Genomic DNA, 22,553 nt, shown 5'->3' with positions numbered 1-22,553 from the left:
GATGAGCAAAATGAGATTCCACTCTGCATTGCCATAGGTAAACTCAGACTCTATTTGAAACTTTGTCTAACACATGTATGTCACAATTTTGAACTGGGCCTTGCACAATTTTCCCATTAACTCTTGCAGCATCTTTTAGTCAATCTATAACGCTAGAGATGATTCTACCTGACATGATGCCTATGACCTCAGGGGCATCTAAAGGATTGTAAACTGCTGTTATCTTTGGTCGTTGTTTAAACAGGAATGTTGTTTTCCCTCAAGAAATGTAATCTATCAAATGTCTACCAGAAGAAAGTCAGATGCATGTGCACGTGCCCTGCAAGACAGATGGTTCATCAGGGTCATAGTCTTCTTCATTTTATTATATATGTGGTTGGTGCAATTTAAATATGCATTGGAATAACTATTTAAATTATACTTAAATGTTAGACCAGCTATTAGCGGTGAGTCCGATGTCATAAAGTTCACCAAGGTCAGCCCTGCTGCCTCTGCTGACAAAACGACACAGATCGATAAATTAACACGGCCTTCTCACTGTACCTGTTGCTGAGGCAGCGAGCGGTTCAACAAAATAAGTGCTTTACCTTGCCAACATTCCTCTACACTCACACACACACACACACACACACACACCTTGAGGATCAGAGAGAGTGAGATTTAGCGATCTGTCATCACACCCACCGGATCCTTCTGAATGCTACAGGGAGGGCCAGCACCTTTAAACGTGACCACAGACACAAACAGTCCATTACTCTGCATTAGGAAGGTGTCATTAGACCTATGAGCCCTACTTGTTCGTCAAAGAAGTAGCCTGTGTGAAATGGCTAGCTAGTTAGCGGTGTGCGCTAGTAGCGTTTCAATCGGTGATCTCACTTGCTCGAAGACCTTGAAGTAGTTGTTTCCCTTGCGCTACAATGGCTGCGGCTTTTGTGGAGCGATAGGTAACGATGCTTTGAGGGTGTCGATGTGTTCAGAGAGTCCCTGGTTCAAGCTCAGGTTGGGGTGAGGAGAGGGACGGAAAGCAACACTAACACAGACATGATATATAGGAAATACATTTACATGGAAGAAATATCACGATCAAGTTCACATCCATCAATATTATATTTTTATTTTTTCTTCAAAGTTCAGAAGGACAAGGTGAAGGAGGGAAGAATAGGAAGACAAAATAGAAAGGTTGATAGAGTTGGTTGGTAAGCCGGTAATTGCTCTACAGAAAGGAAAAGGAATAGAGTGGCATTGACAGATTGTGGTAAAGTAATAATAATTTTTTCCATGCGCTTTATTTACAGTACTTGTCTATTCTCTTTGCTAATCAAGGCAGAGGGAAAGGGTCACACACAGTGCAGTCTGACACATACACCATGTACGTTAATCCTTTCACAACAGACAAGCAGAACATGTCACGGCTGTTTTTGTATTTGTTTAAGATGGGAACCATGGTTCTCTGGCAGATGAAGCATGTCTAGAGTCAGATCAAGGTCACGTTGGATTAATGATCAGTTATTAATGCTGAATGTAGTTAGCAAACGACCAGGGAAACGAAGCTATGAGAGGAATGAGGTCATGAATCAGATAGACTACCTCATTGAGTTGTATTGATATGACCGGGCCATCAATGTTTTTTTTGCTTGATTTATACTCTATCAATGAGATGGCAGAGAGGAGTACCTCAGTCCCCTTTGACCTCTTAGCTTCTCTGTTTTCTCATCTGGACTGGTAAGCTGTTATTGTTCATTATGGACATCCTAATTGGCCACCACATTTGCTTGTCGACCATTTCATTTGTCACATTAGCTCCAACCTGAGAACACTTTCCTCAATTGACAATTATAGTACTCTACTCTATAATTAGAGGAGAGTACAGGAACATGTGTACAGGAACATGTGTGCAGGAACATGTGTACAGGAACATGTGTACAGGAACATGTGTACAGGAACATGGTACAGGAACATGTGCTCCTGTCAGCTCTACAGATTCTGATCAAGTCATGCCAGATTGTTCCTGGCCCACCAGTCTGGTTGCAATCAGAGAGATTTTGTTATGTTTGAGAGAGTTTTACCTGGCGAGCCACAGTAGCCTTAGGCCTGTTTCAGTTGGATTGGCTCAATGATAAATGGGTATAAAAAGCACTACAGGAGGAGTCAAGTGGAATTGTTCAATTGAATAGACAGTCAAATCGATTCTCATGTCTGTCGCTCTCATGACCTGGCCTCTAAAAGCCTTCAAGAGCCCATGGCCCCATCGACCTCCACTGGTATAATATTCCTATCTGAGGGTGTGTGTGTGTCTGTACATGTCTGCCTGATTCTATAGTTTCACAAGCACCACAGAGATATCTGTTGTAACCTAAATTTGTCCATGGTACAAATGGTACATTCTAGGCTTGGGTGGTGCACCGTATATACCGTATACAGGGGTACTTTGAAATACCCACACTATGATTTTCAATACCATCCCCCCCAAAAAAGTAACTTCCAAAATTATTGACAACCTTGATAAAGATTAAAAATACTGTTTTGATCTCTATTGTATGCTCCAACGTTTTGGGGAAATTGTTATTTTATATTAATACAATTGCTCAGATAAATAGATTTTGTTGCACAAGTCATATTTTTTTCACAAAAAGATGGGGGTCAAAATGATTGGCATCCCTGTTTTCAACACCTTTCAATAGCTCGCCGTGCGAGGATAATGGCACTGAGCCTTTTTCTGAAATGTTTTCTGAGATTGGAGAACAAGGGATCTTAGACCATTCATCCATACAGAATTTTTCCAGTTACTTGATAACCGTGTCTGCACTTATGGACTGCCCTCATCAATTCAAACCACAGGTTTTCAATTGGAGTTCAAGTCCGGAGACTGAGATGGCCTTGCAAAATGTTGATTTTATGGTCAATGAACCTTCTTTGTGGATTTTGATGTGTGCTTGGGGTTATTTTCTTGCTGGAGGATCAACTTGTTACTGCCAAGTTTCAGCCTCCTGGCAGAGGCAAAATAGGTTTTTGGCTAAAATGTCCTGGTACTGGCTAAAATTCCTGATGCCGTTGACCTTAACAAGGGCCCCAGGACCAGTGGAAGCAAAATAGCCCCATAACATCAAAGATCCACCACCATATTTTTCAGTTGATATGGGGTTATTTTCTGCATATGCATCCTTGTTTCGATGCAAAACCCACCACTGGTGTGCATGGCCAAAGAGCTTTATTTTTATGTCATCGAACAAATGTAAATGCTTGGATTGTAACCGGTGCTATGGTCTAATGACATGAAAATATAGCTATTTTGCTGCGCACTCCAGTGGTGGGTTTTGGTCGAAAGGAAGATGCATATTGGTCTTTCTATAAACTAGGGTACCAGTGAGGATTTCCTACGCTGGACAACTTGTTACAGCTGTTGATAATAATCTGCCATTTAAAAATATATATAAATACGTTAAGATATCAGGGGGGAACATAGTTATTCAATAAAATTCACGAATTGATTTTAAATCTATGTTTAAACCCTCATGGTTGGTATCTTGATGGATTTGTCCAAAATCGTGTGACATAAAATATGAATTTTCTGTCCCTGCATTTATGTCAGTGTAAGTTTTCGTTATATGATATATTAAGCATTAATCAGTTAAATTAGACATTTAACTTGAACACTGTAAGAGTCCTGGATCTAGCTGTCGGACCGTTTTCTGTATAAAGAACTCAGAAATGCACTGTAACGTAACATTTCGTGTCTCCCTTATGTTACGGGGTGAAAACAGTTTTCATGCGCACACAAATCCCCCGAAATGTATGTGATTGAAAAATCGAATGCTTCTTAACTTGCAAAATCGAATGCTTCAAACTGAGAGGCACCTTACCTTGGTTCTTCAATAATTATGCATAATACTTGTTGGATGTGCATTTGGTGTTGAGCTGTTTAATTACGCCATGATATTTTCACACATCATCTGATACAGAAAGGACTTTTCTGAATGACAGCCATGTGACAAACAGCTGTTATACCGCATGCGATGCAACAACTGCCAAAGTGCTGGAAAAAAGTTGTTCGCGAGGAATGTCCATAATGTTTGTGTTTCATTTGTTACGCAAGCGAGTTATGCTTGGAACCACGTTTTTTATAATGTCCCTAGCGAATTGATGTTGATCATCTGTTGTTGTCTGCTTGATTTACAGCAGAGTCTCGTTAGGTCTAACTGAGAAAGCGTCAAGGTAATGAGTTCCTGTTTTTATGCCTCGGATTGGACACAGAGTCTACTGTGCGCAATCGTGTAGGATAGACTATTATGCAACACCCAACGCTATTCCTATGAATTATTCTGGATATTATGACAACAAATTACAGCCTAGTGGGCTTCTTCACCATATGATCTACTAATGAAATGACGACAAATACATTTGGGTTTCCATGTTACACCTGCAATTTTAAACAACACAAAGGCCTTGAGGTAGCCTACTTGAACTCGAATAAAGTACTCGAATAGGCCTACCTTGAAAATTAGACATTTCCTCAATTTGATGCTTGAAAAGTCCTTGTAATTATTGTAGGCAATTTATAAGTTCTCCTGCTCCATAATAAATATCGGTGATAATATTGTTGAATCAGTTTTTGTGAGAGACGTGGCCACTTGTTTTTTTCCCTCAGCTTCAATTAAAGGGTGTTGTGCTATTCTGTTGTGGTAAAACTATTTTCGCTAATTATGAGGGTGACAACATCATCTAATTCTGGCTTCAACATGGCTTTCCATACAAATCCTTCCATCACAAAATGAAATGTTTTTGGTCGCTTTTTCATGTTAATAACAGAGATGGTGAGCTTCAAATGGTGAGATTAATTCTACCACTATTCATGGCTTTATTATGTGTGCCTGCATTGGCCACATAGGCTACAGAAAATGTATAGCCTACATGATGAGATTATTATGGACAAAGGGGTAAAATTATTTGAATTTGTCAAACGGCAGCCAAGCATCTATCATCATATAACCAGAATAAGACTATTTACTTATTGAAAGGAGCATCAAACTCATCTCCTGGCACTTTTACCACCCTATGCAGTTCATCATCATTCATTTCATCTGTAGCCTAATTAACAGTTGTAGTGGGAGGACCACACAACATATTATCACGTGACTCCAAGTTTACTTCGATATGATGGTTATTATATTAATATTTGTGCATAAAAGCATTTCCACCACATTTTTCACACAATTTATTTTACAGACACAAAAAGATCCCACCTTGTCCAGCGTATTTTGATTTGTCGACATTTGGAAAGTTTACCAACAAATTTGCTGTTTCCATTAGGCTTGTCGTGACATTTTTTATCCAACTTACTTTACCCCCATAAAAATGTTGGATGGAACCTGGTTAATGTCATGCCATTTTGAGGATACTGGAATTAAATTTTGGATGAATGTGCGCATGCCTACAGGAGACTTGAAGTAGCCTAATCAGATTACAACATTGTGACTGGTTGTGTTTATGACACATAATAAAGTTTCATTATTAATATTTAGGCTATATTAAAGTGTTAGGTTCTATGTGCACTGGGATAGTCACGGCACCATTCTGTATACCTCTGGCCCTTCTTTGGACACTGTGTTAACAAACCTCCAAACGAGCTTCAATGCCATACAATACTCCTTCCGTGGCCTCCGACTGCTCTTAAACGCTAGTAAAACTAAATGCATGCTCTTAAACCGATCGCTGCCCACACCTGCCTGCCCGACTAGCATCACTACTCTGGACGGTTCTGACTTAGAATATGTGGACAACTATAAATACCTAGGTGTCTGGCTAGACTGTAAACTCTCCTTCTAGACTCAAATTAAGCATCTCCAATCCCAAATTAAATCTAGAATCGGCTTCCTATTTCGCAACAAAGCCTCCTTTACTCATGCTGCCAAACATACCCTCGTAAAACTGACTCTCCTACCGATCATTGACTTTGGCGATGTCATTTACAAAATAGCCTCCAACATACTACTCAGCAAATGGGATGCAGTCTATCACAGTTATCACTTTGTCACCAAAGCCCCATATATTATACACCATTGCGACCTGGTCCTCGCTACATATTCATAGCCAAACCCACTGGCTCCAGGTCATCTATAAGTCTTTGCTAGATAAAGCTCCGCCTTATCTCAGCTCACTGGTCACCATAGCAACACCCACCCGTAGCACGTGCTCCAGCAGGTATATTTCACTGGTCATCCCCAAAGCCAACACCTCCTTTGGTTGCCTTTCCTTCTCTGCTGCCAATGACTGGAACGAATTGCAAAAATCACTGAAGTTGGAGACTCATATCTCCCTCACTAACTTCAAGCATCGGCTGTCAGAGCAGCTTACCGATCGCTGCACCTGTACACAACCCATCTGTAAATAGCCCATCCAACCAACTACCTACCTCATCCCCATATTTGTTTTTTGTTTTTTTTCTGCTCTTTTGCACAACGGTATTTCTACTTGCACATCCTCATCTGCACATCTATCACTCCAGTGTTGATTGTTAAATTGTAATTACTTCACCACTATGGCTTATTTATTGCCTTACCTCCTTACTTCATTTGCACACACTGTATACATATTTTATATTGTGTTATTGACTGTACGATTGTTTATCCCATGTGCAACTCTGTGTTGTTGTTAAGCTTTCCTAAATAACTGGCCTGCCTGGAGCATATGGCCACATTATTATAGGACGATTTGGGAGAATGAAAATATGCAACAGGCATCTCACTATCAGAAGTGAGAATATAGCCAGTCTGATCTGCTACTGTGACTTTCTAGACCTTATAAACTGTGGAGAGTAGAACCACAACTGATCCAAATGGAATGAAACATTTTTGTGGCGTTATTCAAATGACATTTTCACTGCAGCCTAGAGGAGAATGTTGTACTCACTTGAAAACAATAATTCAATTATTCATTGCATTGTGGTGTTTGTTATAGACGAGTCTAGGAAGGATAATTGTATTGTCCCTAGACAAGATCAATAGAGGAGCTTTTTGAGTTCTTTCATGCGCAATGATACACCTGGCCTCACCACTGCCTGTCAGCTATTTCTATTTGTTCTTTTTTATATTATATTGAACTTTTATGCAGCTTTGAATGCTTTTATGTGTGGTGTGATTGGTAGTTAGCCTATTGCAGATCTTGACATCCACCTACCGATATTGTCACTGTGAATGGTGGATAGAGGGCAGGATAGACAGTTAGATTGGTAGACTATATTGACCTGTGGTATAGTCAAAGTTAGCATGTGGAAAAGCATAGTGCATAAGGGAAGTACCAAAGCATCTTAATATAGAAGAGGCCATGCAAACAGGTAAGAACATTTGGCTACTATGGAAGAAATTATATGGTAAAACCTACAAAAGAGCGAGTGCAAACCAGGGAGGGGGGGGGGGGGGGGGGTGGACTCTACCCTCCCCTATGCAACAAAACAAAGTTAGACAACCCTCCCCTTTTTTAGGCCACCCCCTAACCCCCTTACAGTAAATGTCTTACTGTCCCTAACTTGCTAGCTAAGTTGCTAGCTTGAATGATCAAGCTTCTTGGTTACAGCAGAGACAATCAATCCTGATTTCAGGATCCCTGCTGCCTAAATTAGTTTTGTGTGTGCAGCGCAACTGTGAGTAGCCTTTTAAGATAGGGGCTGGGTTGTCTGTCCTTGCAATTACTTTGTTTGATTGCACTTGTTAGCTAGCATCCACTATGGGAATTAACTAGTCATTTGTTAGCTTTTGTAAGCATTTTTTAAATATCGTCAACAACAAAAAACGTTGGAAATAAATAGCGCCCTTGTGTGCACTGCCGGTAATATGTATAACCCATTATAGAACAGGAACGGTATGAAAATCTGGATACCGCCCAACCCCTGAATACATTCACACTGAAAACAGTTTTGAGGGTTTGCCTTCATTAGTTGAAGGTAATTAGCACAGTTCTATGCCTTGTTATTTTTTCTTTCTTCCTCAGGTTAAATGAAAATAGACTGCAGGCCAAAATGTACGTGTTTTCTTTTGTTGTGCTGAGCCAACAGTGTGTTGTTATCGTCAATATATGACATAATCATATCATAAATGGTCTGTTGTTCTTGTCCTGAGGGGAGTTGTGTGCTGAGAAGAATGTGCTTCTTCTCTACGTCCCTGGCCCTGTATCCTTAATGCTGTTAAATTGTACTGAAAGTGCAAGATTGGGTTTTCATTGAGTTTAATTTATATTTATTTATTTATAGATAGTTGCCTTATTGTGTTGTGTGATACCACCCTTCTGCCCCTCAGGTGTTGGAGTACATGGGTAAAGGGAAAAGCATCGTGGATGTGGGTTTGGCCCAGGCCCGTCTACCCCTCAACACACGCTGCCACTACTATGAGCTGGAGATCACTGATGCAGGAGAGAAGTGCTACATCGCCCTGGGACTGGCACGCAGGGTACGTGTCCTTATCATATAGGAAAGTAAGCAGCAGAAATGCTGTGCTAGCAGGGCATGCAGGGGCAAGATTGGAGCAATGCAATGCAGTTTAAAAAAATACGGATAAGAATTAAAGTAACAAGTAATTAAAGAGCAGCTTAAATAACAATAGCGAGACTATATACGGGGGATACCGGTACAGAATCAATGGGCGGGGGCACCGGTTAGTTGAGGTAATATGTAGAGGTAGCGTTATTAAATATGTAGGTAGAGTTATTAAAGTGACTATGCATAGATGATAACAGAGAGTAGCAGCAGTGTAAAAGTGTGTGTGGGGGGGGGGCAAATGAAAATAGTCTGGGTAGCCATTTGATTAGGAGTCTTATGGCTTGGGGGTAGAAGCTGTTTTGAAGCCTCTTGGACCTAGACTTGGCGCTCCGGTGCCGCTTGCCGTGCAGGAGCAGAGAGAACAGTCTATGACTAGGGTGTCTGGAGTCTTTGACAATTTTTAGGGCCTTCCTCTGACACCGCCTGGTATAGAGGTCCTGAATGGCAGGAAGCTTGGCCCCAGTGATGTACTGGGCCATTCGCACTACCCTCTGCAGTGCCTTGCGGTCGGAGGCTGAGCAGTTGCCATACCAGGCAGTGATGCAACCAGTCAGGATGCTCTCGATGGTGCAGCTGTATAACCTTTTGAGGATCTGAGGACCCATGCCAAATCTTCTCAGTCCCTTGAGGGGGAATAGGTTTTGTCGTGCCCTCTTCGTGACTGTCTTGGTGTGCTTGGACGATGTTAGTTTGTTGGTGATGTGGACACCAAGGAACTTGAAGCGCTGAACCTGCTCCACTGCAGCCCTGTCGATGAGAATGGGGGCGTGCTCGGTCCTCTTTTTCCTGTAGTCCTCAATCATCTCCTTTGTCTTGATCACGTTGAGGGAGAGGTTGTTGTCCTGTCACCACACGGCCAGGTCTCTGACCTCCTCCCTATAGGCTGTCTTGTGGTCGGCAAACTTAATGATGGCGTTGGAGTCGTGCCTGGCCGTGCAGTCATGAGTGAACAGGGAGTACAGGAGGTGACTGAGCACGTACCCCTGAGGTACCCCTGTGTTGAGGATCAGCGTGGCGGGTGTGTTGTTACCTACCCTTACCACCTGGGTTCGGCCTGTCAGGAAGTCCAGGATCCAGTTGCAGAGGGAGGTGTTTAGTCCCAGGCTGTGATCACACAGTTGTCCGGAACAGCTGGTGCTCTCATGCATCTTTCAGTGTTATTTGCTTCGAAGCGAGCATAGAAGTAGTTTAGCTCGTATGGTAGGCTCGTGTTACTGGACAGCTCTCGGCTGTGCTTCACTTTGTAGTCTGCAATGGTTTTCAGGCCCTGCCAAATCCAATGAGTGTCTGAGCTGGTGTAGTATGATTCGATCTTAGTCCTGTATTGACGCTTTGCCTGTTTGATGGTTCGTCGAAGGGCATAGCGGCATTTCTTATATGCTTCCGGGTTCGAGTCCTGCTCCTTGAAAGCGGTAGCTCTAGACTTTAGCTCAGTGCGGATGTTGCCTGTAATCCATGGCTTCTGGTTGGGGTATATACTAGAGGTCGACCGATTATGATTTTTCAACACCGATACCAATTATTGGAGGACCAAAAAAGCAGATACCGATTAATGGGACGATATTTACATATATATATATGTGTGTGTGTGTGTGTGTATATATATATATTTGTGTAGTAATGACAATTACAAAAATTCTGAATTAACACTTTTTTATTTTAACTTAATACGTAGATTTTATTTTAGTCTCAAATAAGTAATGAAACATGTCCAATTTGGTTTAAATAATACAAAACATTGTTGGAGAAGAAAGTAAAAGTGCAATATGTGCAATGTAAAAGAACGAATGTTTAAGTTCCTTGCTCAGAACATGAAAACATATGAAAGCTGGTGTTTCCTTTTAACATGAGTCTTCAATATTCCCAGGTAAGAAGTGCTAGGTTGTAGTTATTATAGGAATTCATAGGACTGTTTCTCTCTTTACCATTTGTTTTTCATATACCTTTGACTATTGGATGTTCTTATAGGCACTATAGGGTTGAAGTCATAAACTACGCTGTGCTTCAAGCATTGCGAAGTCCTGCTGGCAAACGTGGGAAAGTGCTGTTTGAATGAATGCTTACGAGCCTGCTGCTTCCTACCACCGCTCAAGTCAGACTGCTCTATCAAATATCAAATCATAGACTTAATTATAATATAATAAACACACAGAAATACGCGCCTTAGGTCATTAATATGTCAAATCCAGAAACTATAATTTCGAAAACAAAACGGAACCATCCCGTATTTTATCGAACGGGTGGCAACCCTAAGTCTAAATATGTTACATTGCACAACCTTCAATGTTATGTCATCATTTTGTTAAATTCTGGCAAATTAATTACGGTCTTTGTTAGGAAGAAATGGTCTTCACACAGTTCGCAACGAGCCAGGCGGCCCAAACTGCTGCATATACCCTGACTCTGCTTACACTGAGCGCAAGAGAAGTGACACAATTTCCCTAGTTAATATTGCCTGCTAAAATGAATTTATTTTAACTAAATATGCAGGTTTAAAAAAATGTTGATTTGAAAATTGATTTTAAGAAAGGCATTGATGTTATTGTTAAATCAGCACCTGTTTGGCGAAGTAGGCTGTGATTCGATGATAAATTAACAGAAAACGCATTGATTATATGCAACGCAGGACAAGCTAGTTAAACTAGTAATATCATCAACCATGTGTAGTTAACTAGTGATTATGTTAAGATTGATAAGATAAGATAAGTTTTATGCTAGCTAGCAACTTATCTTGGCTCCTTGCTGCACTCTCGTAACACAGGTGGTCAGCCTGCCATGCAGTCTCCTCGTGGATTGCAATGTAATCGGCCATAATCGGCATCCAAAAATGCCGATTACCGGTTGTTATGAAAACTTGAAATCGTCCCTAATTAATCTGCCATGCCGATTAATCGGTCGACCTCTAGTATGTACGTACAGTCACTGTGGGGACGACGTCCTCGGTGCAGTTATTGATGAAGTCAGTTACTGATGTGGTGTACTCCTCAATGACATCGGAGGAATCCTGGAACATATTCCAGTCTGCTAGCAAAACAGTCCTGTAGCTTAGCATCTGCTTCATCTGACCATTTTTTTTATTTATCTAGTAAATGTTGCTTCCTGCTTTAATTTTTGCTTGTAAGTCGGAATCAGGAGGATGGAATTATGGTCAGACTTGCCAAATGGAGGACAAGGGAGAGCTTTGTATGCGTCTCTGTGTGTGAGTAATGGTGGTCCAGAGTTTCCCACACCCCCTCTGGTTGCACATTTTAACATGCTGATAGAAATTTGGTTAAACAGATTTAAGTTTCCCTGCATTAAAGTCCCCGGCTACTAAGAGCGCCTCCTCTGGTTGATCAGAATACAGCTCATTCAATGCTGTCTTAGTGCCAGCCTCTGACTGTGGTGGTATGTAAAACAGCTACAAAAAGTACAGATAACTCTCTAGGTAGATAATGTGGTCTACAGCTTATCATGAGACTTCCTTGGATATCGTGCACCAGCTGTTATTTACAAAAGTACATAGTCCGCCGCCCCTTGTCTTACCAGACGCTGTTGTTCTATCCTGCCAGTACAGTGTATAACCAGCCAGCTGTATGTTGATAGTGTCGTCGTTCAGCCATGACTCCGTGAAGCATAAAATATTACAGTTTTGAATGTCCCATTGGTAGTTTAATCTTCCGCGTAGGTCATCGATTTCTTTCTCCAAAGATCGCACGTTTGCGAGCAGAATGGAAGGAAGTGGAGGTTTATTCGATTGCCTACGAATTCTCAGAAGGCAGACCGCCCTCTGGCCCCTTTTTCTCTGCCTCCTCTTCACACAAATCCCAGGGATCTGGGCCTGTTCCCGAGAAAGCAGTATATCATCCGCATGGGGCTGGTAAGACTTGTTAAAAGGGGGAAAACGATTCTGCCAATCCGTGGTGAGTAATTGTAGTCCTGATGTCCAGAAGTTATTTTTGGTCATAAGAGACGGTAGCTGCAACATTATGTACAAAATAAGTAAAAAATAAGTTACAAACAACGCAAATATACAAACAAAAAACACAATCGGTTGGGGACACCTTCAGCCACCTTCTCTGACCCCATACAGTATATGTGTGCTCCAAAGACAGCGGCACTAACCGCTACATCACATCATGCCATGTCCTCCTACATTATTATCATCAACTTGATCATTATCATCATTCATTGCTATTGTCAATATTGTCATTATCTCCAGCACAATGAACATCAATGTCACTATTATGATTTTCATCATCACTCTACATTCTCATTATCCAGGCTAGAATGAGTCCATCTGAAACATGCTATACTTCCATAACATTCTACGGTTCTTAATTCACTCTGTCACATCAAATGTTTTCATTCATTTTTTGTAAGTCTTCACAAGGTTTTCACACACTGTTGCTGGTATTTTGGCCCATTCCTCCATGCAGATCTCCTCTAGAGCAGTGATGTTTTGGGGCTGTTGCTGGGCAACACGGACTTTCAACTCCCTCCAAAGATTTTCTTTGGGGTTGAGATCTGGAGACTGGCTAGGCCACTCCAGGACCTTGAAATGCTTCTTACGAAGCCACTCCTTCGTTGCCCGGGCGGTGTGTTTGGGATCATTGTCATGCTGAAAGACCCAGCCACGTTTAATCTTCAATGCCCTTGCTGATGGAAGGAGGTTTTCACTCAAAATCTCACGATACATGGCCCCATTCATTCTTTCCTTTACACGGATCAGTCGTCCTGGTCCCTTTGCAGAAAAACAGCCCCAAAGCATGATGTTTGCTTCCCATGCTTCTCAGTAGGTATGGTGTTCTTTGGATGCAACTCAGCATTCTTTGTCCTCCAAACACGACGAGTTGAGTTTTTACCAAAAAGTTATATTTTGGTTTCATCTGACCATATGACATTCTCCCAATCTTCTTCTGGATCATCCAAATGCTCTTTAGCAAACTTCAGACATGTACTGGCTTAAGCAGGGGGACACGTCTGGCACTGCAGGATTTGAGTCCCTGGCGGCGTAGTGTGTTACTGATGGTAGGCTTTGTTACTTTAGTCCCATCTCTCTGCAGGTCATTCACTAGGTCCCCCAGTGTGGTTCTGGGATTTACAAGGTACAAAGTATCTATAACCATAGTAAAACAAGTCCTATACTAACATAACCTGAAAGGCCGCTCAGCAAGGAAGAAGCCACTGCTCCAAAACCGCCATAAAAAAGCCAGACTACGGTTTGCAACTGCACATGGGGACAAAGATCGTACTTTTTGGAGAAATGTCCTCTGATCTGATGAAACAAAAATAGAACTGTTTGGCCGTAATGACCATGTTTATGTTTGGAGGAAAAAGGGAGAGGCTTTCAAGCCGAAGAACACCAAACCCAACCGTGAAGCACAGGGCTGACAGCATCATGCTGTGAGGGTGCTTTGCTGCAGGAGGGACTGGTGCACTTCACAAAATAGATAGCTTCATGAGGATGGAAAGTTTTGTGGCTATATTGAAGCAACATCTCAAGACATCAGTCACGAAGTTAAAGCTTGGTCGCAAATGGGTCTTCCAAATGGACAATGACCCCAAGCATACTTCCAAAGTTGTGGCAAAATGGCTTAAGGACAACAAAGTCAAGGTATTGGAGTGGCCATCACAAAGCCCTGACCTCAATCCAATAAAAAACGTGTGGGAAAAACGGAAAAAGCGTGTGCAAGCAAGGAGGCCTACAAACCTGACTCAGTTACACCAGCTCTCCCAACTTATTGTGGGAAGCTTGTGGAAGGCTACCCAAAACGTTTGACCCAAGTTAAACAATTTAAAGGCAATGCTACCAAATACTAATTGAGTGTATGTAAACTTCTGACCCACTGGGAATGTGATGAAAGTAATAAAAGCTTAAATAAATCATTCTCTGTACTATTATTCTGACATTTCACATTCTTCAAATAAAGTGGTGATCCTAATTGACCTAAGACAGGGAATTGTTACTAGGATTAAATGTCAGGAATTGTGAAAAGCTGACTAAATGTATTTGGCTGAGGTGTATGTAAACTTCCAACTTCAACTGTATATGCAGGCCTCAATGCCAAATGATTGGGAAAGATGGGCACCATCTAAAAAGGTGGAATTAGTCTAGATGCCAATCAAACCTTAATTTTGGGGTACAAAGGAGGTCAAATGAAAAAGAAACTGAGGCAGTTGTTTAACCAGTCAGTGTCTTTGGTCAAATGTTGCTGTCACTTATCTCGCTAGCTCAGCCATGACTATCCTATCCTCCTTCAACTACTTCTCCTCCACATCTCTCACTATTTCCACCCCATTCAGAGTGATGAATGATGGAGAGGGGAAAAGCGAACCCCTCATTTGGTTTTCCGTAGAAAACACAGGCTGTTCCATTTACATGCTAGCCAATCGTGCTAACATGATAGCAACTCTGACTGAAGTGGAGTGTGGAAAATGTGCTGTATCAAACCCGGTCTCCACCTCACAAGATTACAGCCACTTTTATATATATATATATATATATCTCTCTCTCTATCTATATCTCAAATTATCCACCTATCGCTGCTATTTTTCTTCTGTTATTCATGGCAAGCATGGTTTATTTCACTATTTCCAGGTGAATGACAACTTTCACAGTGTGGCAGTTTTCCAAGCATGGCTATTTAGCCGCTAGGTAGCTGGGCATTTTTGTCTGATGAGTTGCTTACCACTGAGTAGCACCATACACAGAAAGAAACTACATAAAAAGAAAGGTATGCAGCAAGTGCTTGTATTCTCTGGGTTAGAAAGATCAAGTTGATATCCTAAAGTAATTAATTTGGACCCCTTCCAATGGTGTCTCTCTCTGTATAATTCATGATGGTGATTATCTCCATATTGTGGGAGGGCTTGTCTAATGACTGTTTGCTCAATACAGAGACACCTGAACTCATTATGACAGCAGAAATTTAATCAACATGGAATCTGCACATCCTGTTTAATATAAATCAAAGAGCTGCTCCTTCAGATATGTCAGTTATTTGATCAGATAAGAGAACCTGGAAATAAGAGCCCCTCGATACTGCTGGATCCTTCTTGATCTTTTTGACTGCATCTGGAGCTCCCACTCTTGTGACATCATGGAGAGTTTCAAGTAAATCACAGTTCAGGTAGGCCTCCCGGTTTCAGCAAACAAAGGGGAGTAGGTTTTCTCAACAACAAATGGCAGGACAAAACTCTCCAAAATGACTTATTCAGAGGAGAAACGTCAGGATACCTGTGCTTCATCAGAGTATGGAGCAAAGCCTGAGCGTAAGAAGTAGATCTCTGCCTGTTTTTTTAGTGCTCCAATTCCTGTTTACCATGAATTGTGCTTTTGGAAGTTTTTCCTGGGTAAGCCCTATTATTGAGGTTTTAATAGGTATCATAGGTGTCTTCTATATTTGGCCTGTACCTCCTGATAGCTAACCACTGTGGTCCCATGGCTGTTGTAAGGATGTGTTGTACCCAGACAATGAATGAAAGTCCTCCATTGGGTGTTGAAGCGAAACCATCCTGATGTCAGTTAGTTACGTTTGCCCAATTCATCTACCTTTGATCAAGTCCACACCCTTGTTAATCTCTGGGGTTGCCTAATGTCATATCACACACAGTCACTCTCCCTACCTCCTAAACCTTTGCACTCTTGTCTGTGTGTGTTGCTTGGCACTAAAGGCTGGATGAGGGCGAGAGAATAGAGCTCTGTGATTTCACTGATTTGTTTTCCGGGAATTGTTTTCTGAAGCAGTCGTCGGTTCTGGTGGGGCATCATAAATCCAGCAATCTGCCATTCCTGAGGTTTCAGACTTCCACTGCTCCCCTTCACCTCCTAGCAGGCCCAATGAGCCATCCTGTCATTAATGTGTTGATTGTGAACCATTACCTCTCACAGGAAAAATCAAAGGCGGGCGTCATCCCCGTTGAAAAACCACTTGTGAAAGCAGATCAGTGACAACTTTGACTCCTCTTTTTTATTGGAAAACAGTGGGATGGTGTGATACACATTCCTGTGCCACTCTATCTCTCGTTCTCCTACCTCTCCATCTCTTTCTCATCTATCATGATCTTCATCTTCACTTTTTCATCCCCTAAACATACTCACATTTAATCTCATCTTCCCATCTCTCCATTGCCTCACCTGTCCATCTCCATACCTCTCCCACTATCTGACCCTCTCTTTATCCACTGTCCTCTCCTCCCTGCGTCTCTATCTCTTCATATCTGTACCAATAAAGCCCTTGCCACTGTGGCCATAGGGGCTTCCATTGGCACAAAGGCAGCTCTCTTTTCATTCTTCTCTAAACCAGTTAGCATTAGTCGTGACCTGTTGGCGCTACAGCCACCCTAGCCACCCTAGCTTCTATACCAGCAAAGAAGCTAGGGCTATTAGCTCCGGTGATGCCATCCCCAGCTGATGTTACCCACGGTGTGTTAAAGATTAGCATCTGAGTGTTTTGGGAAAGCTGTTTCATTAATGGATAGCGGTTGCTGTGGGTAAAGCCTATAACAAATGGTGTCTTCAGAGTAGCAGTGACTCATCATAGTGTTTTATGGCTGCAAATCCAGATCCTTTTAATGACCCTTATGTGTCAAAATGTATTGCAGAGATGGAGTAGAGGAGGCTGGCTGAAAAACTAGAAAATAAATGCTCTTATTGTTCCTTCATGAGGACTTCCATTGTATGGGCTGATGGACAGGGTGCACCCCCATTAAATGTGACTCATCTTCAGATCTTATCAGCTACAACACTGGGCCTTTGTTGGGGTTTCTGTTGGATCACCTGGGGGCTCAATGGCACATTGGCAGGAAACTAAATCAATGAAACAAACTCAGCAAAAATAGAAACGTCCTCTCACTGTCAACTGCGTTTATGTTCAGCAAACTTAACATGTGTAAATATTTGTATGAACATAACAAGATTCAACAGCTGAGATAAACTGAACAAGTTCCACAGACATGTGTCCCTAGACTAAGGGGGGGGGGGGGGGGGGGGGGGGGGAGTCAAAATCAAAAGTAACAGTCAGTATCTGGTGCACCAGCTGCATTAAGTACTGCAGTGCATCTCCTCCTCATGGACTGCACCAGATTTGCCAGTTCTTGCTGTGAGATGTTACCCCACTCTTCCACCAAGGCACCTGCAAGTTCCCAGACATGGGGGGGAATGGCCCTAGCCCTCACCCTCCGATCCAACATGTCCCAGACGTGCTCAATGGGATTAAGATCCGAGCTCTTCGCTGGACATGGCAGAACACTGACATTCCTGACCAGCAGGAAATCACACACAGAACGAGCCGTATGGCTGGTGGCATTGTCATGCTGGAGGGTCATGTCAGGATGAGCCTGCCGGAAGGGTACCACATGAGGAAGGAGGATGTCTTCCCTGTAACGCACAGCGTTGACATTGCCTGCAATGACAACTAGCTCAGTCCGATGATGCTGTGACACACCGCCCCAGACCATGACGGACCTTCCACCTGCATATCGATCCCGCTCCAGAGTACAGGCCTTGGTGTAACGCTCATTCCTTTGGCGATAAACACGAATCCGACCATCACCCCTGGTGAGACAAAAGCGCGACTCGTCAGTGAAGAGCACTTTTTGCCAGTCCTGTCTGGTCCAGCGATGGTGGGTTTGTGCCCGTAGGTGACGTTGTTGCCGGTGATGTCTGGTAAGGCCTACAAGCCTTCAGTCCAGCTTCTCTCAGCTTATTGCGGACAGTCTGAGCACTGATGGAGGGATTGTGCGTTCCTGGTGTAACTCGGGCAGTTGTTGTTTCCATCCTGTACCTGTCCTGCAGGTGTGATGTTCGGATGTACCGATCCTGTGCAGGAGTTGTTACATGTGGTCTGATACTGCGAGGACGATCAGCTGTCCGTCCTGTCTCCCTGTAGCGCAGTCTTAGGCGTCTTACAGTAAGGACATTGCAATTTATTGCCCTGCCCATATCTGCAGTCCTCATGCCTCCTTGCAGCATGCCTAAGGCACGTTCACGCAGATGAGCAGGGACCCTGGGCATCTTTCTTTTGGTGTTTTTCAAAGTCAGTAGAAAGGCCTCTTTTGTGTCCTAAGTTTTCATAATTGTGACCTTGATTGCCTACCGTTTGTAAGCTGTTAGTGTCTTAATGACCGTTCCACAGGTGCATGTTCATTAATTGTTTATGGTTCATTGAACAAGCATGGGAAACAGTGTTTAAACCCTTTACAATGAAGATCTGGGAAGTTATTTGGAATTTTACAAATTATCTTTGAAAGACAGGGTCCCAAAAAGGGAACTTTTATTTTTTATAGTTTTTAGAGTTTATACAGTGGGGATAACAAGTATTTGATACACTGTTGATTTTTCAGGTTTTCATACTTAAAGCATGTAGAGGTCTGTAATTGTTTTTATCATAGGTACACTTCAACTGTGAGAGAGGATCTAAAACAAAAATCCAGAAAATCACATTGTATGATTTTTAAGTAATTTATTTGCATTTTATTGCATGACCTAAGTATTTGATACATCAGAAAAGCATAACTTAATATTTGGTACAGAATCCTTTGTTTGCAATTACAGAGATCATACGTTTCCTGTAGTTCTTGACCAGGTTTGCACACACTGCAGCAGGGATTTTGGCCCACTCCTCCTTACAGACCTTCTCCAGATCCTTCAGGTTTCAGGGCTGTCGCTGGGCAATACGGACTTTCAGCTCTCTCCAAAGATTTTCTGTTGGGTTCAGGTCTGGAGACTGGTTAGGCCACTCCAGGACCTTGAGATGCTTCTTACGGAGCCACTCCTTAGTTGCCCTGGCTGTGTGTTTTGGGTCGTTGTCATGCTGGAAGACCCAGCCACGACCCATCTTCAATGCTCTTACTGAGGGAAGGAGGTTGTTGGCCAAGATCTCGCGATACATGGCCCCATCCATCCTCCCCTCAATATGGTGCAGTCGTCCTGTCCCCTTTGCAGAAAAGCATCCCCAAAGAATGATGTTTCCACCTCCATGCTTCACGGTTGGGATGGTGTTCTTGGGGTTGTACTCATCCTTGTTCTTCCTCCAAACACAGCGAGTGGAGTTTAGACAAAACCTCTATTTTTGTCTCATCAGACCACATGATCTTCTCCCATTCCTCCTCTGGATTATCCAGATGGTCATTGGCAAACTTCAGACGGGCCTGGACATGGGCTGGCTTGAGCAGGGGGACCTTGCGTGAGCTGCAGGATTTAAATCCATGATGGCGTAGTGTGTTACTAATGGTTTTCTTTGAGACTGTGGTCCCAGCTCTCTTCAGGTCATTGACCATGTCCTGCCGTGTAGTTCTGGGCTGATCCCTCACCTTCCTCATGATCATTGATGCCCCACGAGGTGAGATCTTGCATGGAGCCCCAGACCGAGGGTGATTGACAGTCATCTTGAACTTCTTCCATTTTCTAATAATTGCGCCAACAGTTGTTGCCTTCTCACCAAGCTGCTTGCCTATTGTCCTGTAGCCCATCCCAGCCTTGTGCAGGTCTACAATTTAACCCTGATGTCCTTACAAGCTCTCTGGTCTTGGCCATTGTGGAGAGGTTGGAGTCTGTTTGATTGAGTATGTGGACAGGTTTATTTTATACAGGTAACGAGTTCAAACAGGTGCAGTTAATGCAGGTAATGAGTGGAGAACAGGAGGGCTTCTTAAAGAAAAACTAACAGTCTGTGAGAGCCGGAATTCTTACTGGTTGGTAGGTGATCAAATACTAATGTCATGCAATAAAATGCAAATTAATTACTTAAAAATCATACAATGTGATTTTCTGGATTTTTGTTTTAGATTCCGTCTCTCACAGTTTAAGTGTACCTATGATAAAAATGACAGACCTCTACATGCTTTGTAAGTAGGAAAACCTTCAAAATCGGCAGTGTATCAAATACTTGTTCTCCCCACTGTATGTGCGCACACACAATTAATCATTATCAGGAAGGTGTCATTAGATACACACACACCTCGTATGAGTCAAATGAGACCTCATTGACATATTATCACTTAATTTCACAGGGATATCCCAAAAACAGACACCCTGGCTGGAGCAGGGGCTCCATAGCCTATCATGCAGGTGAGTGTCCTGAGTCATGTAACTGTCCGTCTGCAAGTGTTTCTGTAAGATGGTTTGTTTTGTTGCTTGAATGTTTATATCTCTGTACCTGCTTGTCATGCATGATTCTAATTATTGGTCAGACTGACTCCTGTGGCACCCTTCCTGCCCATAGGGCTCTAGTCAAAAGTAGTGCACTATGTAGGGAATAGGGTGCCATGTAGGGCTCAGCAAGAGATTGCGAGATAAGCAGAGAGTTGTCCAAGTCCCCATGAATGGTGGGACACCATTATCAGTGTGTTACTGTTATCATAAGCCTGTGTGTTTATCGCTGCTTATCTGCCAAAGTGGTGATTAGGTGAAGCCCCACCTAGTGATCTCTTCATGTTTCATCTGTTCCATGTCATTGTTTCTTTCTTCCTAAAATCCACCCTAAAGATGAGAAAGTAGCTCTTTCCTCTCGCATTCCCCCTGACCTCTAGTTGACTATTCCACTGCCGAGGGAGGTTGAGCTGAGGACAAATGGAGTTTTAAGTTAATGTTCTAGCTCGGGAACACAGCAGTCATCTCACTCATTTGGAAGTTCTGGGTTGGGCTCATTTTCAATTCAGTTAATTTAGGAGATTCATTGAAATAGGAATTTTCTGTTTACCTTGAACTGATTGAATTTGCATGGATTTGAAATACAGAATGATTCAAACTTGCATACATGCTCTCATATACACACACGCACTCTCTTTTCTCCTTCCCTCTCTCTCAGATGATGGGAAGCTCTTCCAGGGTAGTGGGGTGGGGGACGCCTTTGGCCCTCGCTGTTTTGAGGGGGACGTCATGGTCTGTGGCATCATGTTCCCACAGGACTACATCCTGGACAGTGGAGGTGAGTGCACCATTAGGCTGCTGCCATCTGAGACAGACAACCATGAGACAAACAATGTCATTAGATTATAAAAAATGTTATAAAGCAGCAAATGTGAGGAGGTATTTTGAATGGTAAACTTAGTTAACTTTATCCTCGTCCTCCCTGTCTATCAATCTGTCTGTCTCGCCACGTGTCTGTCTTTCTGAGCATTTCAGTGTGGCTCCCTCAGATGACCGTGACGACGGGGACTCAGAGTTGCGGCCTAAGCAGCAGCGTGTCCAGAATGACCTCTATATGAACGATGAAGACGAGGAGGAGGATGGGGAGGAACTGGAGGGGAGGAAGGTCGTGGTGAGAGACTTTTGTCTACATCAGCAAACCTTCAAACAGGGCCAGAGCGTCAGCTCTGTGAGAGGCAGGAGAGGGGTTATGTTAAATTATTCTTAAAATTCTGTGCCTACTGTTTTACCACTCCTATATCCAATCAGAACACATCACATATAAAACCCTAACTAATTTGTCACTTTTGTTCATATCCTAAATTCATTTAAATGGAATCAACCCCAACCCTAGTGTGAATAGTAGCTCACTGTCGCCCCCTTGTGTTGTGCTAGGTGTTCTTCACACGGAATGGGAAGGTGGTGGGCCGCAAGGAGGTGGCAGTGCCAGCAGGGGGGTTCTATCCTACCATCGGCATGATGAGCACCGGGGAAAATGTCAGGGTGGACCTGCACCCTCTAAGTGGGTGAGAGGAGAGGGGGAGGATGGAGGGTGGAGTGAAGAGAGTAGGGACATGACCAGAGAGAAGTGGCTCCAACACAGACAGACACACACACCACAAACTTGGAGGACAGGGCCAGCTGTATGGTTCCAAGCCACTAGCCCCCCCCCCCCCCCCCCCCCCAAAAAAAATTATGTGGTTGTGCATTAGCAATTTTTCTCTTGGTATGTCAGTCACTGACAGTCACTCAATTAACCATGTCAGCTAACTATTTTAGATTGGTAAATTATTCTTGCCAGCTAAACTAGTAATCATGGTAGAATACTGACAGGTCACGCAGGATGCATGCCCAGGGGCCCATTGCTTTTGTTAGTCACTTTCACTCAGATATCATTAACATGGCAAAATGTGA

At 42.8% G+C, this 22,553-nt stretch overlaps 1 protein-coding gene across 6 annotated transcripts in view; it reads left to right on the top strand.

The window, feature by feature from the left end:
* Window positions 1–22,315, top strand: part of LOC110528215 (SPRY domain-containing protein 3) — a 61,827-nt gene extending 39,512 nt beyond the window's left edge. For 2 of the 6 annotated variants that reach the window (XM_021610074.2, XM_036983805.1), the window contains exons 7-11: window positions 8,289–8,438; window positions 20,522–20,579; window positions 21,319–21,438; window positions 21,650–21,771; window positions 22,035–22,315. In XM_021610074.2, the coding sequence (XP_021465749.2) occupies window positions 8,289–8,438; window positions 20,522–20,579; window positions 21,319–21,438; window positions 21,650–21,771; window positions 22,035–22,169 (585 nt within the window). In that variant the 3' untranslated portion in view covers window positions 22,170–22,315. Of the gene's footprint in view, window positions 1–8,288; window positions 8,439–20,521; window positions 20,580–21,318; window positions 21,439–21,627; window positions 21,848–22,034 lie in introns of those variants that run through there. The other 4 variants (XR_005052634.1, XR_005052635.1, XM_036983806.1 and 1 more) reach the window with 4 other exon arrangements.
* Window positions 22,316–22,553: the final 238 nt, after the last annotated feature.

The sequence above is a fragment of the Oncorhynchus mykiss genome, chromosome 7 (genome assembly GCF_013265735.2).
Source record: "Oncorhynchus mykiss isolate Arlee chromosome 7, USDA_OmykA_1.1, whole genome shotgun sequence".
Classification (NCBI taxonomy): Eukaryota; Metazoa; Chordata; class Actinopteri; order Salmoniformes; family Salmonidae; genus Oncorhynchus; species Oncorhynchus mykiss.
Note: the sequence above shows the minus strand (reverse complement) of the source record. Positions and strands in the feature narration are given on the sequence as shown.